We start from the raw sequence: 18,450 nt of genomic DNA on the forward strand, positions 1-18,450 counted from the left end.
TGGGAGAAGGCAGAAGAGGAAAGCAAGAGTTACATGGCTAAGGCCCAGCATTAAGGGCTGACCTCTGCACAAAGCGGGCAACTGTGAATGCCACAGGGCAGAGCGGGTGGCCTGCAGGATCTCAGGCCCAGTTGTGAGCATTGCATGAGTAACCAGGGAAGGGGCTAGGTTTGGGAGATGGGCACGGCTGCCCAGGGATAAAACACAGCAGTCAGGGTGGTGTTGGGAGGCAAAAGGCCCCTGCCTGGAGGGTGCCCTGGCCTGACAGTGGCTGTCAAGGGCAGGCTAATGCCGCTGCAGCTGTCTGATGACTATATGTGTATGATGGCTAGCAGTATGTGCCACGACAAGGAGTGGCACACAGACAACCATGCAGGAGCATCCCCTCCCTCCTCAGAAGCAACCCCAGTGCTCTGGACAAAGTGCTTCATGGTGCTCAGCAAGAAGGCCAAGGCCAGCCTTCCAGTCTGGGACCTGCTGAGGGGGCACAACATACGAGACAGCTCTGAGAAGCCTCCTGCACACACGCCTGGCAGGTGGCAGCCCTCGGGCAGCACTGTGCTTACAGACCCTTTCACAGGCACTAAGTAACACCCGAAACATAAGTCTTGGGGAGGGGTGAGTGACCTTTGAAGGCTTCACAGAGAGGATGTGTCTGGGCAGAAGCCAGGTAAGCCAGCAGAGCTCGCTGTAAACAGGCATGCCACAGGCACAGGCCCCCAGGGAGTCTGGCAGTTGCTAACCAAAACCCATCACTTCCCTGCCCTTACAGATCATGGCTCCTTCCCATGACCAGCCCACAACCCATTACTACTGAGCACTGTGTCCCTGGCAGATGGGACCACACACCTTGGAGTCCTCAGACCTCAAAGCCACTGGGCTAAGGACCAAAGACAGCCAAAGCAGCTTCCCCAGCAAGAGCTGGCAATGGGATTAGGAGCGGGGGAATGAAGCAGCTCATTCATTCCACGGCAGGTCAGGCTCAGGCTCAGAGCAAGGCACTCACCAGGAAGGCAGACAGCCGTCGGGGAGGATGTGGCCAGGGAGGCGGGGGTGTGGCAACAGCACTGTGCAAAAGGAGTCTCACAGTCAACGGGAACCAAGTCAGGGAGGAAAGACTGGCCATGGGCCCACGACGTGCACAGGCACAGATGTGGTACGTCACGTGTTTCCTAATGTCCACAACAGACTACAGGGTATACACGCCTCTTGTAAAAAAGAAGGCTAAGGCTCCAAATTATAGACTAGACACAAAGGTACATGGCTAAAGTACCTTTCTGTACATTTATGGAGATGGCCAGAACAGGTAAAGCCAGAGGCAGAAAGCAGACCGACTGCCAGGCGCTGGGGGTAGAGGAAGAAGCTGCCACTGGCTGCCAAAGGGCATGAATTGCCTGTGGGGTTACAGAGATGCTCTGGAGTTATATAGGGTGACAGACACACAACACTGAGAATATACTAAAAATCATTGAAACACACTTTGGAAAGAGCAAAGGGGCTGGCATGTCACTCAGTGGTAGAGAATTTGCTTGGCATGAGCATGTCCCCGGGTTTGATCCCCAGTATTGAAAAAAAAGGGTGAAGTAGTAACTTTTGATATCTAACTATTATCTAATAAAGAAATAAAATAAAATCTATGGCAATAACCAAAGGCCCATTACTGGGAATGGTAGGGTTAGGCCTGGAGTGACTCTGGCTTTGTGGCTCAAATAAGTCAGGTCCCCTCAACTTCAATTTCTGTACAATGCAAGAGAGGTCCTCCTCATCTGGACCTGAAGGAACCAACCCTTCTAGTCCTTGGCCTCATAGGTTCCAGGGCCTCTGACTCATCAGCTCTCAGGGAAGGCCCGACACCATATCCCACTTACAGTGCCACAGGTGTCAGACTCCTGTACATGACAAGAGCAGGCATCAGTGAAGGGCTCAGAGCATGTGAGGCTGCTAGTCAGACAATGCTGGCTTTTGTATGTTCCAAGCTCTGTGTGTGTCAAAGCCTGCAAGCCCCACCCTCTGGCCCTGAGGCCTCAGCACCTGCCCAGACCTTTTCCAGGCAAGGCCAATATTGCCATACATGGTGGCACAGGCCATCTCAGAGCTCACTGAGCACTCGTGTGGGCATGGGAGCAGACCTGAGGCATCCTGAGAACAGCCTAACTCATCTGCAGCTGCCCCGATCCAGGGACCACTCCCACCTGCATCATCTCTGCTCCCCAGTGTGCCTGGGCTGCAAGCTCGGCTCCTGGACACTGGGTCTGTGTTGACCTCTGTTAGGAGCCACACGCTCTGGGGAAAGGGGTCTGCCAGAGCCACAGGGTGCTCCACAAAAGACCCAGGGAGACCCCGCACAAACCTCCCTCCTGGATCTCACCAGCCCATCTGACTCTGCAGGGATGAATTTGCCTGGACAGAGCTCTCTGTTGGGTGTGAAAAAGTCACAGAGTCAGGTGCAATGGTGCACACCTGTCTGTAGACCCAATTACTCCGAAGGCAGAGGCAGGATAGTTTGAGCCCAGGAGTTTGAGGCTAACCTGGACAACATGAAACTCCATCTTGGAAAAATAAGTAAAATCAGTTGCACAGCAGTGTTTCCCACCGCAGCTTTGAAACCAGGTCAGGAAACCAACTCAGCAAGAGGTAAAGAGCATTTTTTATGAATAAGGTAGCACAAGACAGGACAGGACAGCACAGAAAAACGTCAGCACACAGGAGTTGCATGTTTGAGCGAGCACTGTGTGAAGTGCCCACACTGGGCTGCAACTGCAAATGCACTTACTACGATGTGGTCCAGGAGACTGGACAGCTGTGAGAAGAGAAGTACCTCCCCCTGCAGACTCAGCTCAGCTCTCGGACACAGAGAGGTAAGAGCTGGGCAGGAAGCCACAACTGACTTCAGAAGAGTCCTGGTGCATAAAACGCTTGTGAACCATGAACAGATGGATAGACGCATGAGTGAGTGGAGCAGAGAGCGAATGAGCAAGAACACTGCACATGATGACAGTTGTGATGAGAAGGAAGAGCAGGAGAGAAGGCTGCACTGGAGGAAGGTACTTCCTGGTGCCAGAACAGTAGCCTGGAGGGCAAGCTACCCAGGAACTCACCTCTGGGCAGCTCCAGACTGATGTCCTCGTGGGGCAAGGCCTGGTAGGAGAAGGTCTTGGCCACTGCCTGCTCCACCGGCGTGAGAACCAGGGCCTGTGGCATGCTGGAGTTGGGGCCAAGGGCCACCTTGCAAAGCTCACTCAGCTTGCGCCGTATGACTGCACGTAGGTCTCGCCACTTGTGCTTCAGGTCCACGACATCGCAGCGGCAGTAGCCCAGCGCATTGACCGCTTGCAGGATGCGGTTCCATACTCGGTATCGGCAGGTGGGCTCGGCCTTCAGCAGCCCTGTGCCAAACAGCAGCTGGTGGTGCTTGCTGACCTTAGACACCAGCACCTCGGTCTCCTGTGGACAAAAGTTGGGCTTCCTCTTCTTGGCACGGGTGGCTGCCTTCCGGCCATGGGGTCCAGCAGCTGAGTCCTTCCTTGGGCCAGTGGTAGGTAGCGAGGTTGGTTCCAACATCCGGCTGCCTTCAGATACGCCTGGCCCTGGAAAACACCAAAAGGTGGGTGTTTAATGCCTTGGCTCTGCCAAGCACCTGGGCCACCTCTGACTTCCATTTCAGTCCATAGCTGCCAGCTCCCAGTTATGGCTGGGTGTGTACAGACATGGGCCCAAGAACCCCAGCTCTGCCTTGCTGGCATCCAGCAAGGCACTGGATTCTAAGGCATGGTGCCCCATGCTACTGGCCCTGCCTGCCTTCTACAGTCACTTCAGGATGGCAAGACCAGGGCATTCAGCCCTGTGTCCTCCAGAGCTGTTACTAGGACAGCACTTGGCTGACAATAGCCTCAGCCAGCTGACATGCCAGAACACCATGTACACCTGCCTGCCTGCCAACTGCATGGCCTCTCGAGCCTGGTGGGCATGAGTCTTGGCTTCTCCACCCATGTTTGGGCAGAGAGCGGGCAGCTCAGAAGATAGTCTCGTCTACAGCCTGGCTCCACTGCCACTCAGTGCTTCATGGCCTCCCAGCTCACAGGAACTCCAAGCTAGGCCCCCAAATGCCACATCTCTCCCCACACATGACCTTTGTCCCCAACTAGACTGTGGCTTCCTGGAGACAGGGGATAAGTCCGCTGCCAGGGCTCTATAGGATGGAGAATGAGTGTCCCAAAGGCAGGGACAAAGCCCCAAATCTGGAAGACACCCTGAGGACAGGAGGAACAGCTCTGAGCCCTTCCAGGGAAAAGCACTCAAGAATAGCAGCTCCAGCCTTAAAGCAACTGAGGCCAATAGGAAAAGGGGACCAGGAACTAGAGAAAAGGTTAGATCAAAAAGAATTAACCTAGAAGGTAACACACATGCACAGGAAATCAATGTGAGTCAATGCCCTGTATAGCTATCCTTATCTCAACCAGCAAAACCCCTTGTTCCTTCCTATTATTGCTTATACTCTCTCTACAACAAAATTAGAGATAAGGGCAAAATAGTTTCTGCTGGGTATTGAGGGGGGGAGCGGGAGGGGGCGGAGTGGGTGGTAAGGGAGGGGGTGGGGGCAGGGGGGAGAAATGAACCAAGCCTTGTATGCACATATGAATAATAAAAGAAAAATGAAAAAAAAAAAAAAAAAAAGAATAGCAGCTCCATCTTCCTCCCTCTGGGCACCTCCCCGGAAGCACCAGAACAGCTTCAATGGCAGGAGGGAAGCCCACCCAGGTCACCACCACCACACCTGTGCCTCCCCATCATTACACACAGGGTATTCCCTTCGCCATCTGCAGGGACAGTCCAGGCTCTGGGGCAAAAGGACCACACCAGCCAGTCCAGACCTCCAGACATGAACACCCCTTACATGGTCCTGCTGAGTAGGGACTCTTCTGGAGCCTCCAAGGTCTGACAGCGCTGGCCATCACCGAGCCTTCCAGTCTACTGCAGCAATGCCATCTGCTACTAGGAGGTGGGGGAAGGGCCCTACCCCTGCCTCCTTTCCCACAACTAATGCTGCCTGGCACCCTCGCCCAGCCAGCTGGACCCAACCTCCTCCACACTCAGCATCTCTGGTGGCCTTCCCAGGACTCCCCAGACCTAATGTCTGAGTAGAGGTACCTCTTCCTGGCCCTCAAGCCTCTGGGCACACCCACTGGCCCCAGATCACCTTCCCTGTCTTTCCCACGCAGGCCTTCTGTGAGCTGCTCTCTGGCGACAGGGCAGGGGAAATGGGGGAGTCAAACTTGGTCCAACATCTAGCACACTCTATGGACAGCAAAGGACAGTCACAATTACTCCCGGCCTGTCTGCACAGGTGGCTCGGTGCACTGCTAAAGGTACCAGACCCCATGCAAGGGTACCCTGAGCCCAAGAAGCACCATACAAGCCCACCTCCTCACAAACGCCTCCTTTCACTGAATGCCAAAATCAAGTTCAGAACTCTAGGTGTTCTGAAATTTTCTCTGAAGCAGTTCTTCTGAAAGATGACCGCAAACTTGGGCCCTCTGCTGCAGCCCACAAGGCCTTGGACAGTCATTCCCACACGGCAACAAACAGAGCCCAAAAGCAAAAGCTTTCCGCCACATGTGCCGGCCACATTGCCATGACACCCCCACATGGGGTCATTCGTTGTGTTTTATAAAAACATGTTCCATCCCCGCACGGGCTAAGGCCTGAGAAAGAGCCCATGGCTGCCTCCACCTCAGTGCCTAGCAGGCCTAGGCACAGGTTTGGGCACCATACAGAATGTGTCTTAATTTTCTCTGATAATTTTCATTTATTCAAAACATTCCAGAACACTTTCCCTGAAACTTGTGGATGTACCCTTGCTGTCATCTCTGCACAAGATGTGCCTTTTGGTCCCCCAGAGCCAATGATGGCAATGTGTGTCAGGCCAAGACGCCAAATGGAGAGCCTGTGTGTCTGTCTGAGGCCTTCTCTGTCAGGACACTCCATATGGGTTCTTTTTTTTTTTCTAAGAAGCCATGCCCAGCAGGTACAGATGGTGTGGCTGGCCTGGGAGTTCTTTCTGAACTGTTCTTCCATCAACAGCTTCCTGAAATACCTAGGAGGGTTCGGTCACTCTGGAGCGCTTGGAAAAGGTCTTTGCATAAACTCTTCCCCCCAAGAGAAGAAGAGTGAAGTGATGTCCTGGTCAACCCAGACTCTGCATCCAAGGGGACACTGCCGTCAGTATGACAGAGAGGGAAGGGCTGCCCAGGTCAGGGACAGGGTACCATAGTGCTCTGCCCAGATCCTGTGAGAGCAAAGGCCTATCTGGCAGCACTGTCTAATGACACCTCACCACATGGGTGTCTGCCCACCCCAAGTCCAGGCCCTGCCACAGCCTGCACATTACACTACACGGTTTCCTCAGACACCTCGGGGGCCTCATCTACTCTGCCCGCCTGAATCACAGAAGCCTTAAACTTAGGGTAAGGAACATTTATTGGAGTTTTTAACAACCATAACATAAATTACAGAAAAAAATGTTGACAGCTACAAATGAAATAAAGACCTGGGTGGGGGTATTTTATGTAAAATATTACACATAGGTTTTTGCTCCTGAAAATAGGGAGCTCAAGACCCTTCGACAGTGTGACTTTAATGAACACATCTGCCCCTCCCCACTGGCCCCCTGGCCTGCAAGGCCAGCACCCACAACACCTTCACAGACTACCCCAGCACGAATGGAGCAAAAAGAAGGTTAACAGGACCCCACCCAGTGCCCCAGCCAAGCCCCAGCTCCAGACTGTCCTACCTCTGGACAACACCAATTCTTTTCTGACAGAAATGCAATTACTCTAGAAATCATTTTTAAAAGACAATGTATGTTTGGAAATGATGAAATCCACTTCTTAATAAAATAATTCCTAGGCCAAAGAAGAAATCGTAAGAAAAATTAGAAAATATTTAGACATGAACAAAAATTAAAAGTACTACATGTTTTAAAATCTGTGATACTCAACTAAAGCAGTGGTACTTTGAAATTTTATAATTTTAAATACTTTATTAGAAAAGAATAAAAACCAAGTATTGGGTTTGAATGAGGTAAACATCCAATCTGAGAGTCAGAAAACATAAAAAAAAAAATCAAGACAGGAGAAAAATAACAAGACTGTAAGCAGAAATGAACACCAATTTTAAAATTAGCGTGTGTGAGAAAGATCAAGAGAGCCAGAAGTTACATCTTCACAGAAACTTGTAAAATTGCCAAGTTCCAGTCAATATGGATTATAAAGAAGCAAACAGAAAGGTCTAACACCTAGTACTGGGAGGAAAGGGATATGATTCCGACCCCTGGCTGCTGTGGCAGGCTTAGCTTCCCGTAGGGCAACTCACTCCACCTCCTCACGACTGGGACATGGGTGGTATTCTGGTGGTACCTTCCAAGGAGGTCACGCCTCAGTGGCATGGCAGGTGTGCTGGGGCTGGAGCAGGCTGCTTGCAAGTCTGTGCTCTCATCCACTTGGTGTTGCCCAGGGAGGAGAGGTGAGGTGAGGCTATGTGCATACTTTTATTTCAATAAACTGGAACATGTAGTCAAAACAACACATTTTCAGAAAAATGCCACATCACAAAACTGACCCACAAACAGCTTTCTACAACTGGGGAAATTAACTGGAGTCAGAAATCTTTTTGTAAACAAAGATAGTTCCACAGCAAACAAAACTGCATTCTTCCAGACTGACAGCACAAACATGGTCCCTGACTTACAAAGGTCTGGCTGATGATCTTTACCATAGTAGCAAGAAGGTGATCCACAGTCAGTGGAAACTGGATTTGGGGCTTTGGACCATGCTTTCTCCCCTGGCTGGCAATGTCACTGCATCCTTAACTTCAATGCTGACAGCTTCCAGTCAGCCACGTGGTCACAAGGGAAAACTCCAGGATCCTTGACACTGTGTCTTGTAGTTCTGCATCCCATCCTGTCTACAAAATAGTCACCTGCGTATGCACAGGATGGTCAGCACTTTACTGTAAGGGAAGTTCTGTGTTGAAGCCCTTGTCCAACTGCACGGGTTCTATGCACTGTCAGGGGTCTGGGCTAGGCTGTGATGCCCACGAGGTGATGAAGACTATTGGGGACACAGCCCCATCGTAAGGCAAGGACATCTGCAGTCCCCATTTCCATCCAACATCCTGACAAAGGTCCCATCTAGCTCAGGAAGGGAGAGAAACACATAAAGAGTGAAATCACTAGAAGAGAAAAAAAACTGCCATTGTTCACAAATGACGCCGTCTGTATGGGGTGCTCAAAATTTCCCACAGATAAATGATTGCAATTAATAAAACGAAATTTACCAACATGGCTGGATATAAGATCAGAGAACAAAACCAACTGCACTCCCTAGGAAAGGCGTGGCTCCTTCCATAAGTAAACTTTGAGGGCAAAAGAAAACAAGATGGAGGGCACTCTGGAAATGCAGGCCTTAGAAGGCACACAAGTGTGTGGACCTGCCCTGGCGGGCCCACCTCCCACAGTAGCCGAGAGAGCTCTGTGAGAACCAGGCAAGCAGCATCTGGATGGCTGAAATGCAGTTCCATCTTGGGACTTTGGTCATGATGGGAGGAGTCCATCTTACAGAGACACATGGAGACATTAGCAGGTGACAGGATCCAATGACGCCACGGAAAGGGAGCAAGAGGCTACAGATGAGACCCACCGGAAATGAGCACAGAGTGGTGACAGACAACATGGGGGATGCACCAGGGGTCACTACCTCACTGCATGTCTTTTGTGTGCTTGAAAGTTTCCATATTTATAAAGTTAAAAAATTAAACAAAATCTCCAAACTCTGCTTTTCAAAAACACAATTGTGTGTGTACACCAACAACAAACATTTGGAAAAATATAATATTCAGAATGGTACCACTGACAATAGCAGCAAAAGTATGTTTTTATTCTGTCGAAACAAATTTAAGAAAAGGTAAGTAAGATCTTTATGGAGAAAAGTATAAAACTTTATTAAAAGACCCAGCAACATCCATGTCCAGACTAGAAGACGGTTCTCACCACGTTAATCCGGAGGACACAAAACAATTCCAATCAGAACGCCAATGGTCTGACAGAACTTACATTCAATAACAAAAAACTGAAAATACCCAAGATTTCTTAGAAAAATAAGAGGGGTAACCATCCCTGAAAATCCTGAGAATGACCATAAAGCTACAGAAATCAAGATGGATTCAGACACAGGGGACCCCATGGAAGCTTGCTCTCTCACAGAGCCATACTAGGTCTCTAGGCAGAGTAACTGGTCCTCAACAACTCACGATTTAATAAAGAAAGGTGACGTTAGCATTTCCCTTCCCCCTCACCTCATACCACCACCAGCAAAAAATCAGTTCCCGATGATTACAGACTAAACATGAAGAACATCTATGATATACTCAGAGAGAAAAACAAAGGATGCTATCACTGCCATCCTGTGATGACAGAAAAGTGCCAGCCATGCTGCACCTCCTGGATAAACCCAGGGTGTGGGTGTGTTTGAACTCCTGCACATTTGTGGGCCCACAAATGTGGCACAGCCAGCTTTCCTTTCCAGAATACAGATCCATAGCACAAGGCAACCTCCTGGGACAATAAGCCAAAAGAGTTAACTGATGGGAAGACCCAAATCCCCAACACACATGAAAGATGACCATCCCCATTAGTTGCCAGAGAAATACAGATAAAAATCAGAGACCGTTTCACACCCATGAGGGAGGCAGTTCTTGGCTTTGCCAACCTGACACCATTTGGTACCAACAAGGACATGGAGTGGAGAAGGCAGAGCCCAGGCGGTGGGGGGGGGGGACGGGGAGCATGGAAGAGCATGGAAGAAGTGGAGGAGGAAGAGTGCAGGGAATGAGGGAGGAGGAACACAGAGGAGGAGGAGAGAGTACAGAGGAGCAGAGGAATAGGAGGATGGGGTGTGGAGAAGGAGTAGGAGGGGGAGGAGAAGCAATGCGAGAAGGGGGAGTGTGAAGGAGGAAGAGCATGGAAGTGGGGGCAAGCAGGTGGAAGAGCTTGGAGGTGCACCATCCCAGGACTGTGACTGTCCTGTATGTCCAGGAGATTCCAGGCACCATCCCTGGAACTCAGCAGCACAGCTGTGAAGGCAAGGAAGGGGAAGCAATCTAAATGTCCCTTGGACGTGGAAAAGCAGACAGGCAACGGTGAATCCATAGCACTAAACACAGAGCAGCAAGGCCAGTGAAAGCCTGACAGCCATGGGCCATACCTCAGACTCTCAGGAACAAAACCAAAGCAAATCCACTCAACAACACAACAGGCTGATCCACTCAGTAAAGCCCAAAACCACGCCATACTCAGCAAGGCACCGTTCAAGGACATACACACAGAAGTAAAGCTGTGACAAGCAAGAAGCAACAGACACACTATACAGGGCCAGGAAAGGGTGGGTGACAGCAGGGTGACCCCTGTTGTCACCAATCTTTAACCAATGACATATGAGCTCTGCACATGTGAACTACTAGACACCCCAGAGAATGCACTGTAACCTAATGTCGACAAAGTGGCTTGCCATGTGGAAGGAGGCATGTGGCAGGACACTGGCCCTGCTGCCTGTCCTCCCAGATCTCTCCATGGATGCTCCCTCCCAGGCTCCTGCCCAACTCCACAGAGCATCCCCTCCCCAAGGTCCTGCCTGGTTGGCTGGCCCAGCCTTTGTTGCCTTCTGTAGTTCACAGTGTTTGTGAGACGATCTCAGAAACCCTCTGGAAAGCACACAGCCCCAAAGGCACAGGCTCACCTGCTTCCTCTGCCCTATGCTACTGACACCTAGAGCACAGCCTGGCAAAGATAAAGGGAAGGAGACCAAAGTGAGAGCAGCCCAAGCAGCTAGCGTGCTCATGGGAAGGCCAGAAGTGGGCAGTGCCTGGACAGAGAATTGAGCCTGGGCCTAGGGAAGCCTTACATGGCAGTGTACTGTGAGGAGGGAGTTTAAGATGACTAATTCTCATGACATCTGGCCCCATGTCTGTCTTGCTGTCCACATCCCAGCACAGACAAGGAGGCACCAGCCTCGCTTTGCTAGAGAGGCAAAAGGGTAGGAGGTAGATGGTAAATCCAGGTACCACTCTCATCCAGCCCTACAGCCCCATCCTCTGAACAGGCAGCCTGGGGAACTGAAAACCAGCCAAGAGCCTGAGAGAGCTGAAGGGAAGGTGTGGGCCCAGCCTCAAAGGAGCCCTCAATCCAGAAGAGCCCCGAGCTCAGTGGCGCCAAGCCCAACACACAGGAAGGGTTTTTAGTTTACAGCAGCTGCTAGGCTGAGTCCAAGGCTAACACAGGGCAAGGAAAGGCAAGCAGAGAGCCCAGGGACCCTATATTCAACCCCTTCCCCATTCCGACAGCAGCTCACAGAGCCTGTCCTGACAGGCCGGGCCAGGAGACTGTGGCCAGGGGCCTGCCAGAGCAGGTTACCTTCCAGGCCAGACCCACTGCTCAAGCTGACTATGCAGGGAGGTTGGGATAGCTGTGAGGCCTAAAGGGGGTCCAGCCTACACAGGAAAGGCAACAGAGCTCAGCACATCAGAAACATCAAAAAGCCGATCCTACTCTGCCCTGCACGGCTGCACAGCCCTAGGGAACCACTTCCACCTGTGCACTATGCAAAGCACCACCTGCTCCATAGCACCATCAAGAAGCCCAACCGATACCACCCATCACTCAGCCAGGCCCCACGACAACACTGACACCTTGCCTGCCTCCTTGCAGACAGCCGCCATCCTTCCTCTCCTGGAGCCTGAATCACACCCAGCCTGGGCTCAGTAGTCACTGTGGTACTGATCACAGGCAATGCTTCTCAGAGAAGTATGATACTCAAAGACTGCCCACTGGCATCCCCCGACCCCACCAGGTGCCAGCTGTGCCATTACCTAGGGGCTGAGAGCCTTGTCTGGAGGGTGTCCCAAAAGAGCCACAGCTCCCTAGGCCACCTCCGCTGGCAACAGGTCCATAAGACATCTTCTTACAGTGGGCGAGGCAGGCAGCACCCTCGATGAGCTGGAAGAAACACAAAACCAAGACAAGGAAGAACAGGATAAAGCACAGACTCAGGGTGCACAGGGCCTAAGCCCACCCAGGCCTCATGCACCTGGTTCTACCGCACCCATCTCCAAGGCCACTCACAGTGTTCTCAACAGCCCCAACACAGTCAGCCCCCCAATCTCCTTCTAGGTGGTCCTTCATTCTTCCTTCCCTGTGTAAAGACAGGAGCACATGGCCATGAGGAAGGCATACCCTGCCCACTCCCTGCAGGGACCCAGGGAGGGGAGCTCTCTGGCCACCTCCTAAAGACTGGAGTCCCACTGTGGGACTCTTCATGTTCCCACCCCCATCCGCAAGTATCTACCACACAGTATGGGCCAGCTGCTACACAGGGAACTCACACTGACTGCCAAATCTCTGTCCCTAGCAACGTCTTCCTCAGTCACACCTGACCGGTGGCACAGCTGGGGCCAGGCTGTCTGGGGGAATCTCCCCAGCCATGTGTTCCCTATGGAGCTTGCTAGGAGCTACTGGACATGCCTGGACTCAGTGTTCTCACCTACAAAGTAAGGGGAATAAAAGGACTTGCCTACCTCTTAGGTTTGTAATGAGAAATAAATGGATATACACATTAGGTGCTCAGAATAGTACTGACAGACAGTAAGTGCTCACTACAAAACTCCCTAGGATGCCACAAGCCATAGGGGGATGGGCAGCATCCTGCCCACCCTAAACTGCTCTTCCTGGGAAGCACATCTCAGGGACCTAGAGAGCAAGGGACTGGGCAGCAGTGTGGCCTCCAGCCTGGACACCTCCAGAGCCCTGCCTGCAGGCTCCCTTCCCTGCATGTCCCCCCCCAGCAGTCTGTGGGTCTTCCTAGACCACTGTCATCCTTCACAGCACCTGCCATCTGGGCCAGGCTCAGGGAAGACTCTACAGCACCCTGCTGAAACTATTCCAGGAGTGGGAAAGGGGGAAATAAAGGAGAATGATGCAGGGGTGAATTCAACTCTGATATACTGTAAGAACTTTTTAAATGTCACAATGTGCCCAACACAGCAATCATATGATAACTAAAAACTATTTAATTAAACTTTAAAAAGACCCTAAAGCAACTACTCCACTCCCCCTACCCACAGATCTGCAGCAGAAAAGGTGGAATGGGGAGCAGACAGGGCTGCGGAGAGGAGAAGCAGGCCTAAGTAGTGGGGGCAGGGGGAAGCTGGCAGGACCCAACGTCACCCCAGCAAGACCCCAGCCAGTGCCATCGCCCAACAGAGCAGGGCAGCAGTGGGGCTCCAAGCATTTCGGTCTCAGGACCCCAGGATTCTGCTGAGAATCAGCGGCCCTCAGAGCTTTAGCTTATATAAATTGTATCTACATTTACTCCACTAGAAACTAAAACAGACTTTTTTCAACTGTTTATTAATTCATTTTGAAGTAACAATGGTAAACCTATTACTGTGAATCACAAACATATTTTTATGGAAAATAACTACATTTTCCAAAACAAAACCTCTCAGTGAGGACAAAAGTATTTTAATGCACTTGGCAAACCTCCCACCAAGTAACAGCCAGCACTCACAGACCTATCACACACGCAGGTGCTTGTCTGAATCTACCACTTCATGGGCTTGGACTCACAGCCCAGTGAACAGCAGGGTTACCTTGGCCTGACAGGGGTAGAAATAGAGAGGTGGGATGCCTTGCCTATGGTAACACAGCTGGTAAGTGGCAGAGAAAGGGTCCAGGTCCAGGGAGCCTGGCTCCAGTGCCCAGCCCTACTATATGACCCCTTAAGAATAAGCCTGGATAACAAAGCTCTCTAGCACATGGAAACTCGATAACATGGTCATCAGACTCAGCAGCAACCTAAGGAAAGAAGTCGGCTCAGACTGCCTGAACCCAAAGGAAGGTGAAAGAGGAACCAGGGTTAAAGTTGGGTCCTGGCAAGGTGGGCTCCTGGTGACCAGGAAAAACTTCTTTGGGAAGACAGAATGATGGATCACTGACATAAAGGACCATTAGACCAAGAGAAGAGAAGAGGGATTCAGGCTGAGTCCCTAGGAGGACTCAGAACACTAAGCACACGAAGGCCATTATGAACTCCAGGGAAAACAAGCAATTAGGCAGATGAGGACAATGTGTGCATGTAGGCCAATGTAGGCCATGCATGTTACACGTGCACCCGTGTATGTTCTGCCTGTGCAAACATGCATGTGTGACACGTGTGCCTATGTTGATGTGTGCATGCCTGTGAAAGAGCACACACTCATGATGAGACTTCAGTCCTCACCTTGCAAGTCAATAAATGATGTCTAATGGCAAAAAGAAAAAGAAAAAACCCAACAAGCAATACGCATGTGATTTAGAAAAAGATAAATATCAAAAGAATACACCATACAAATTAGAAGTAGCTGACTCTAAGGAGGCAGAGGAGGGGCACCCAGAATTACTGTTTTTCTTAATCTTGTAGAATTCATTTACTCTCTAAACTGTAAGTATGTATAACTTTAAAGTATTAAAACTGTTCATTTTGAAGATTTGAAGACTTAATTTGCAAGGTTCCAATGAATGAGACATCATGCAGACAGATCTGTCTGGAAACGAAGGGGGGGTGCCCTGAGTAGAGATGCCAGGTGAGAACCCAGTGGTGTCAAATCCTTGGGAAGTGGACATAGAGAGCCACCTAGCTTTGCCCTGGGTGGCCATACATACCAGTCCCAGACTTGTCCTGTGTACCCAGTATGCATTAGGCACTGTGACAATACACACAAGACAGCCTGCTCTAGCCTTGGGGCATGAATATTCAGTGGAGAGTCAGTCTGGACCATCCTGAGCAAGAACTCCACCATGGGCTTCCAGGGAATTTGGTGGGGGCTGGAGCCCCACATGGGGTGGGTCCAGCAACTCCCCATGGTACATTAAAGAGGGACCCAAACACAGAGCTCGCTTACCCTACGAGGGCATTTGGGCACTAAGACTAACGGGGATGTACTGATGGTGGCCAGCAGTGACTGGCATGAGGACCTGTGTTGAGAGGCTCCCCTCTGCTGCTGCTCTGAGTCCTGATTGATGGGGAGGCAAGACTCGGGCCTGCTGCAGGAGCCAACCAGGGAAAGGTGGCGTCACAGAGCTAGACAGAGGCTGGCGGAACCCAGGGAGACCAACTGGAGGCAAAGAGTGGAGGCCAAGTCCCACGCTCTGGCTCAGAAAGCAGGGGCAGTGCTACGACTTCCCTAAGGCAAAGAAGAAACAGCTGAGTGTAGAGAGAGGCACCCTGAGGAGTTCCATAAGTGAAAGGTAGCTAAAGCTATGGCCAGGCTGGATACAAAATGGGATACTGCTACATAGGGACAGTAGAGTTCACCCAGGAGAGAAGCCACAGTGCAGAGGGAAGAGCCCAGCAAGGGGGACATGGAGAGGAAGGTGAGGCCAGGAAGCCCATGGTGAAGGGAGCAGTCACTATTAATTGCTACCAAGGGCAGAGGGCTCTGGTCTGCTGAGTTTCATGAAGTGAGGGACAGGAAGCTGACAAGGGTTCATGAGAAGTGGGTGACCCCTACAGGAAGGTGGAAGAGATTAGACCTGAGACAGGCCTAGCTATACCAAAGCCACTCACAGGTGGGCTAGCTGGAAAGGGACTGAGCAGGCCCAGCCTTAGGACCTGGAAAAGCAAAAGCAGGCTCCCTTGCCTGCTGTCCTGGCAGGCAGAGGCTGATGCAAATTTACAGGCTGAGAGAGGTGGAAGTGAAGATTCCCAGTCTAGCCACGTAATCTGACTTGCAATTTCATTTTACAGTGTGATGGAATAGGTAGCACCTCTGTATTTGCTCAGTGGACTGAGATGAAGGCTGGCAGCTGACAGGAGCAGAGGGGTCATGGTGGCCAGAGGAGGCTGGTCTTGGAGCAGGAAATGCCATCACATGTCCTCTATCTCTGACCAGCCACTCTGGGTCCCAGGTGGAACCTGGACTCCCGTGGGTGCATGCTCCATCTCTGAAAGACAGCAAGGGCCTAGGCACCCCGTGTCGCTGGCACCCAGCGTGACCCCTCCACTGCCTGCAATCCTTCCCGGGGCCAACGCTTGATTGGCCCAGAGCCCAGTACCCCTCACTGCTGAAGTCAGCAGTGCCAGTGCCCTTGCTAGCCTCGGGGAGATCGGCCTGCTCCAGCCTTAGCTCTTGCTGCACCTGCTACCTTGCTTTCTAAGGATTCCACTGCCAGTGCCCAGACTGCATCCCAATCCCATGCCTGGGCCCAGGCTTTGTCCTCAGCTTCCTCTTCACTGCCTCTGTTCATCAACCTCCCACCAGGCCAGCCAGACAGCACCTAACCTCAGAACCCCACGCCCATTCCTCAGCAAGCCATGGCATCTCTGTGCTCTATAAAATGCATGTCAGCGATGCTGGGAGAAGCCCAGCACCATCTTGCCCTGGGACAGCCCTAGCCCAGTGCCTCATCTACCACCCTGTTGTGGCCATCAGACCTGTCCCAGTCGGCCAAGGGACTAGGAACCCTGCCTCCTTCTCCCAGATCATGGACACCCCCAGGGTCATCCCAGGCCCTTTACTAAGGGAAGGATGAAGAACAGGATGATCAGCTCTCACCACAAACAGAGAAGCAGCATCAGGAGCTGGGCATGGCTTGCATCACTGAGGGCCCCCATGACTCCGTGAGGTTACTGCCCAAAAGGCTCAAGAGATAACAAATCTGGTCCTGATCTTACAGGTAAGAGCTAATGGATGAAACAGAGGCTGCCCACCTCACCAGCATCTGTTCAGCAGCCCTGACCAAGTGTCTTGTCCATGTGAGTGATTTTAATCCTCACACTTCCAATAGCAAGACATATTTAAACAAGAGGAAACCAAGACTCAGCTTGCTCATGGTCAGCAGACGAGGCAGTGCAGAGCTTAGGACAGGCCAGAAGGTGGTCACTCTCTGACTGCAGCATGCAGCTTCTGTCTCAGCAAGAGCTTGCTGTCCATCATGGTCACTGCAGCCGCCAGGTAGGTCAGCACCGTCCATACTTGCAAGTTCAAGTGGGACTTTACCAGAGACACAAGTGGCTCCCAGAACTGAACTGGGTGCAAGGAAGCACCATTGATGCAGGCACCAGGAAGGCAGCAGGCACTTAAGGAGCAGTTATGAGGGGACAGGGCACAGTGGAGTGAGGTGGGGTGAGAGAGCTAGTTGTAGGAGCTGGCATTGGATCAGCCCTCTGACCCATCTCTCTTCCCAAAGTACTGTCATTCAACTGGTGGGGCTCAGGTGCTAAGAGTACAGGACACTGCAATGCACAGGCAGCTCCCAGGAGGAGGCAGGCTGGGACAGAGAACAAATAGCATGGGTAGGGGACCCAGCAAGAGCCAGAGGCAGAGCAGACAGGAGCTGAGCAGCAAGAGGCACAGCCAGGAAGGGACAGGGCAGGGGGGTGGTGGAAAGATGCAAGGGGGGATCTGGGGGCCTCTCAGTGGGGCATGAAGGGCAGAGTGAGCGATATTGAGCCAGACGAGGAGAGAGGGAAAGGCTGAACAAAGGCTGCAGAAGCCATTCACAGCCCAGGCAGGCGGAAGCTGGCAACCGGGCCAGGCCGGAGGGGTGGGTGGAAGCTGCCAGGCTGTTGTGCCCAAGAATGCCCAAGCCCCAGGGCTACTTCAGTGAGGCTGAAGACAGGCCACTAAGACAATGTCTACTTGCTCCCAAGGAGGCCTCCTACCATGCGGCTTCCATGACCACCGCCAAGGCCAGCCACTAGCCCTCCGGCTTCGTGCCCCTCAGGCTGGCGCCGCTCTTCCTTGGGACCACAACCCCCCATCAGCCTGAAGGGAGCCATCTGTCCTTGCACTGCTCAGATCCTGTTCACAGGGTGCCAGAGGAAGTGGGGGTGCCAGGGAACGCCTATCTCAGGCCTGCTGCCACCCGGGCAGCTCAGCCTTGCTCCCAGAACAAAGGGGAGCAGGGGCGGGGGACACCAGTCAGTAGACCACCACAGGACTGCATGCCAGCACTCCCAGCCACAGCACTAAACTGGGGTTCCAGCACCTGGGCCCCCAGCCTCTCAGCCAAACTTCAAAGACAGCCTCCCAGCAAGACCCTGACCTCTGGCTGCAACTTCCATCCACTGGCCTACGGGCCTCGCAGGTTATGGCTGGGTGCCACTCAGGTGGGAGCCCCAGGCAGAGCCGCTCTTCTCAGCAGCAGACAAGGGACTGTGCTCCCTAGAATGAGGCTCCCCAGAAAAGTCCCACCATGAGGGGTCCCCTGGCATGGGGAGCAGGTCCTTCATGGTGGTTGGCCAACACAGAGGACATCACATCTCTAGTCTAGGTTTTCTCATCTGTCAAATGTATGGCAGCTCCTCCCTCCTGGGACTAGAGTGAGGAGCTGATCCATTCACCTGTGGGCACCTACTTCAG

At 52.1% G+C, this 18,450-nt stretch overlaps 1 protein-coding gene across 1 annotated transcript in view; it reads right to left on the reverse strand.

Moving 5' to 3' along the window:
• The window catches only part of Tsnare1 (t-SNARE domain containing 1), a 78,814-nt gene extending 66,180 nt beyond the window's left edge, over positions 1-12,634 (reverse strand). Inside the window, 6 exon segments of the mRNA XM_074069313.1 lie at positions 3,099-3,587; positions 5,018-5,019; positions 5,149-5,269; positions 5,272-5,295; positions 11,920-12,046; positions 12,173-12,634. Coding sequence (XP_073925414.1) covers positions 3,099-3,587; positions 5,018-5,019; positions 5,149-5,269; positions 5,272-5,295; positions 11,920-12,046; positions 12,173-12,367 — 958 coding nt within the window. The 5' untranslated portion in view covers positions 12,368-12,634.
• Positions 12,635-18,450: the final 5,816 nt, after the last annotated feature.

This window comes from Castor canadensis, chromosome 3, assembly GCF_047511655.1.
Source record: "Castor canadensis chromosome 3, mCasCan1.hap1v2, whole genome shotgun sequence".
Lineage (NCBI taxonomy): Eukaryota > Metazoa > Chordata > Mammalia > Rodentia > Castoridae > Castor > Castor canadensis.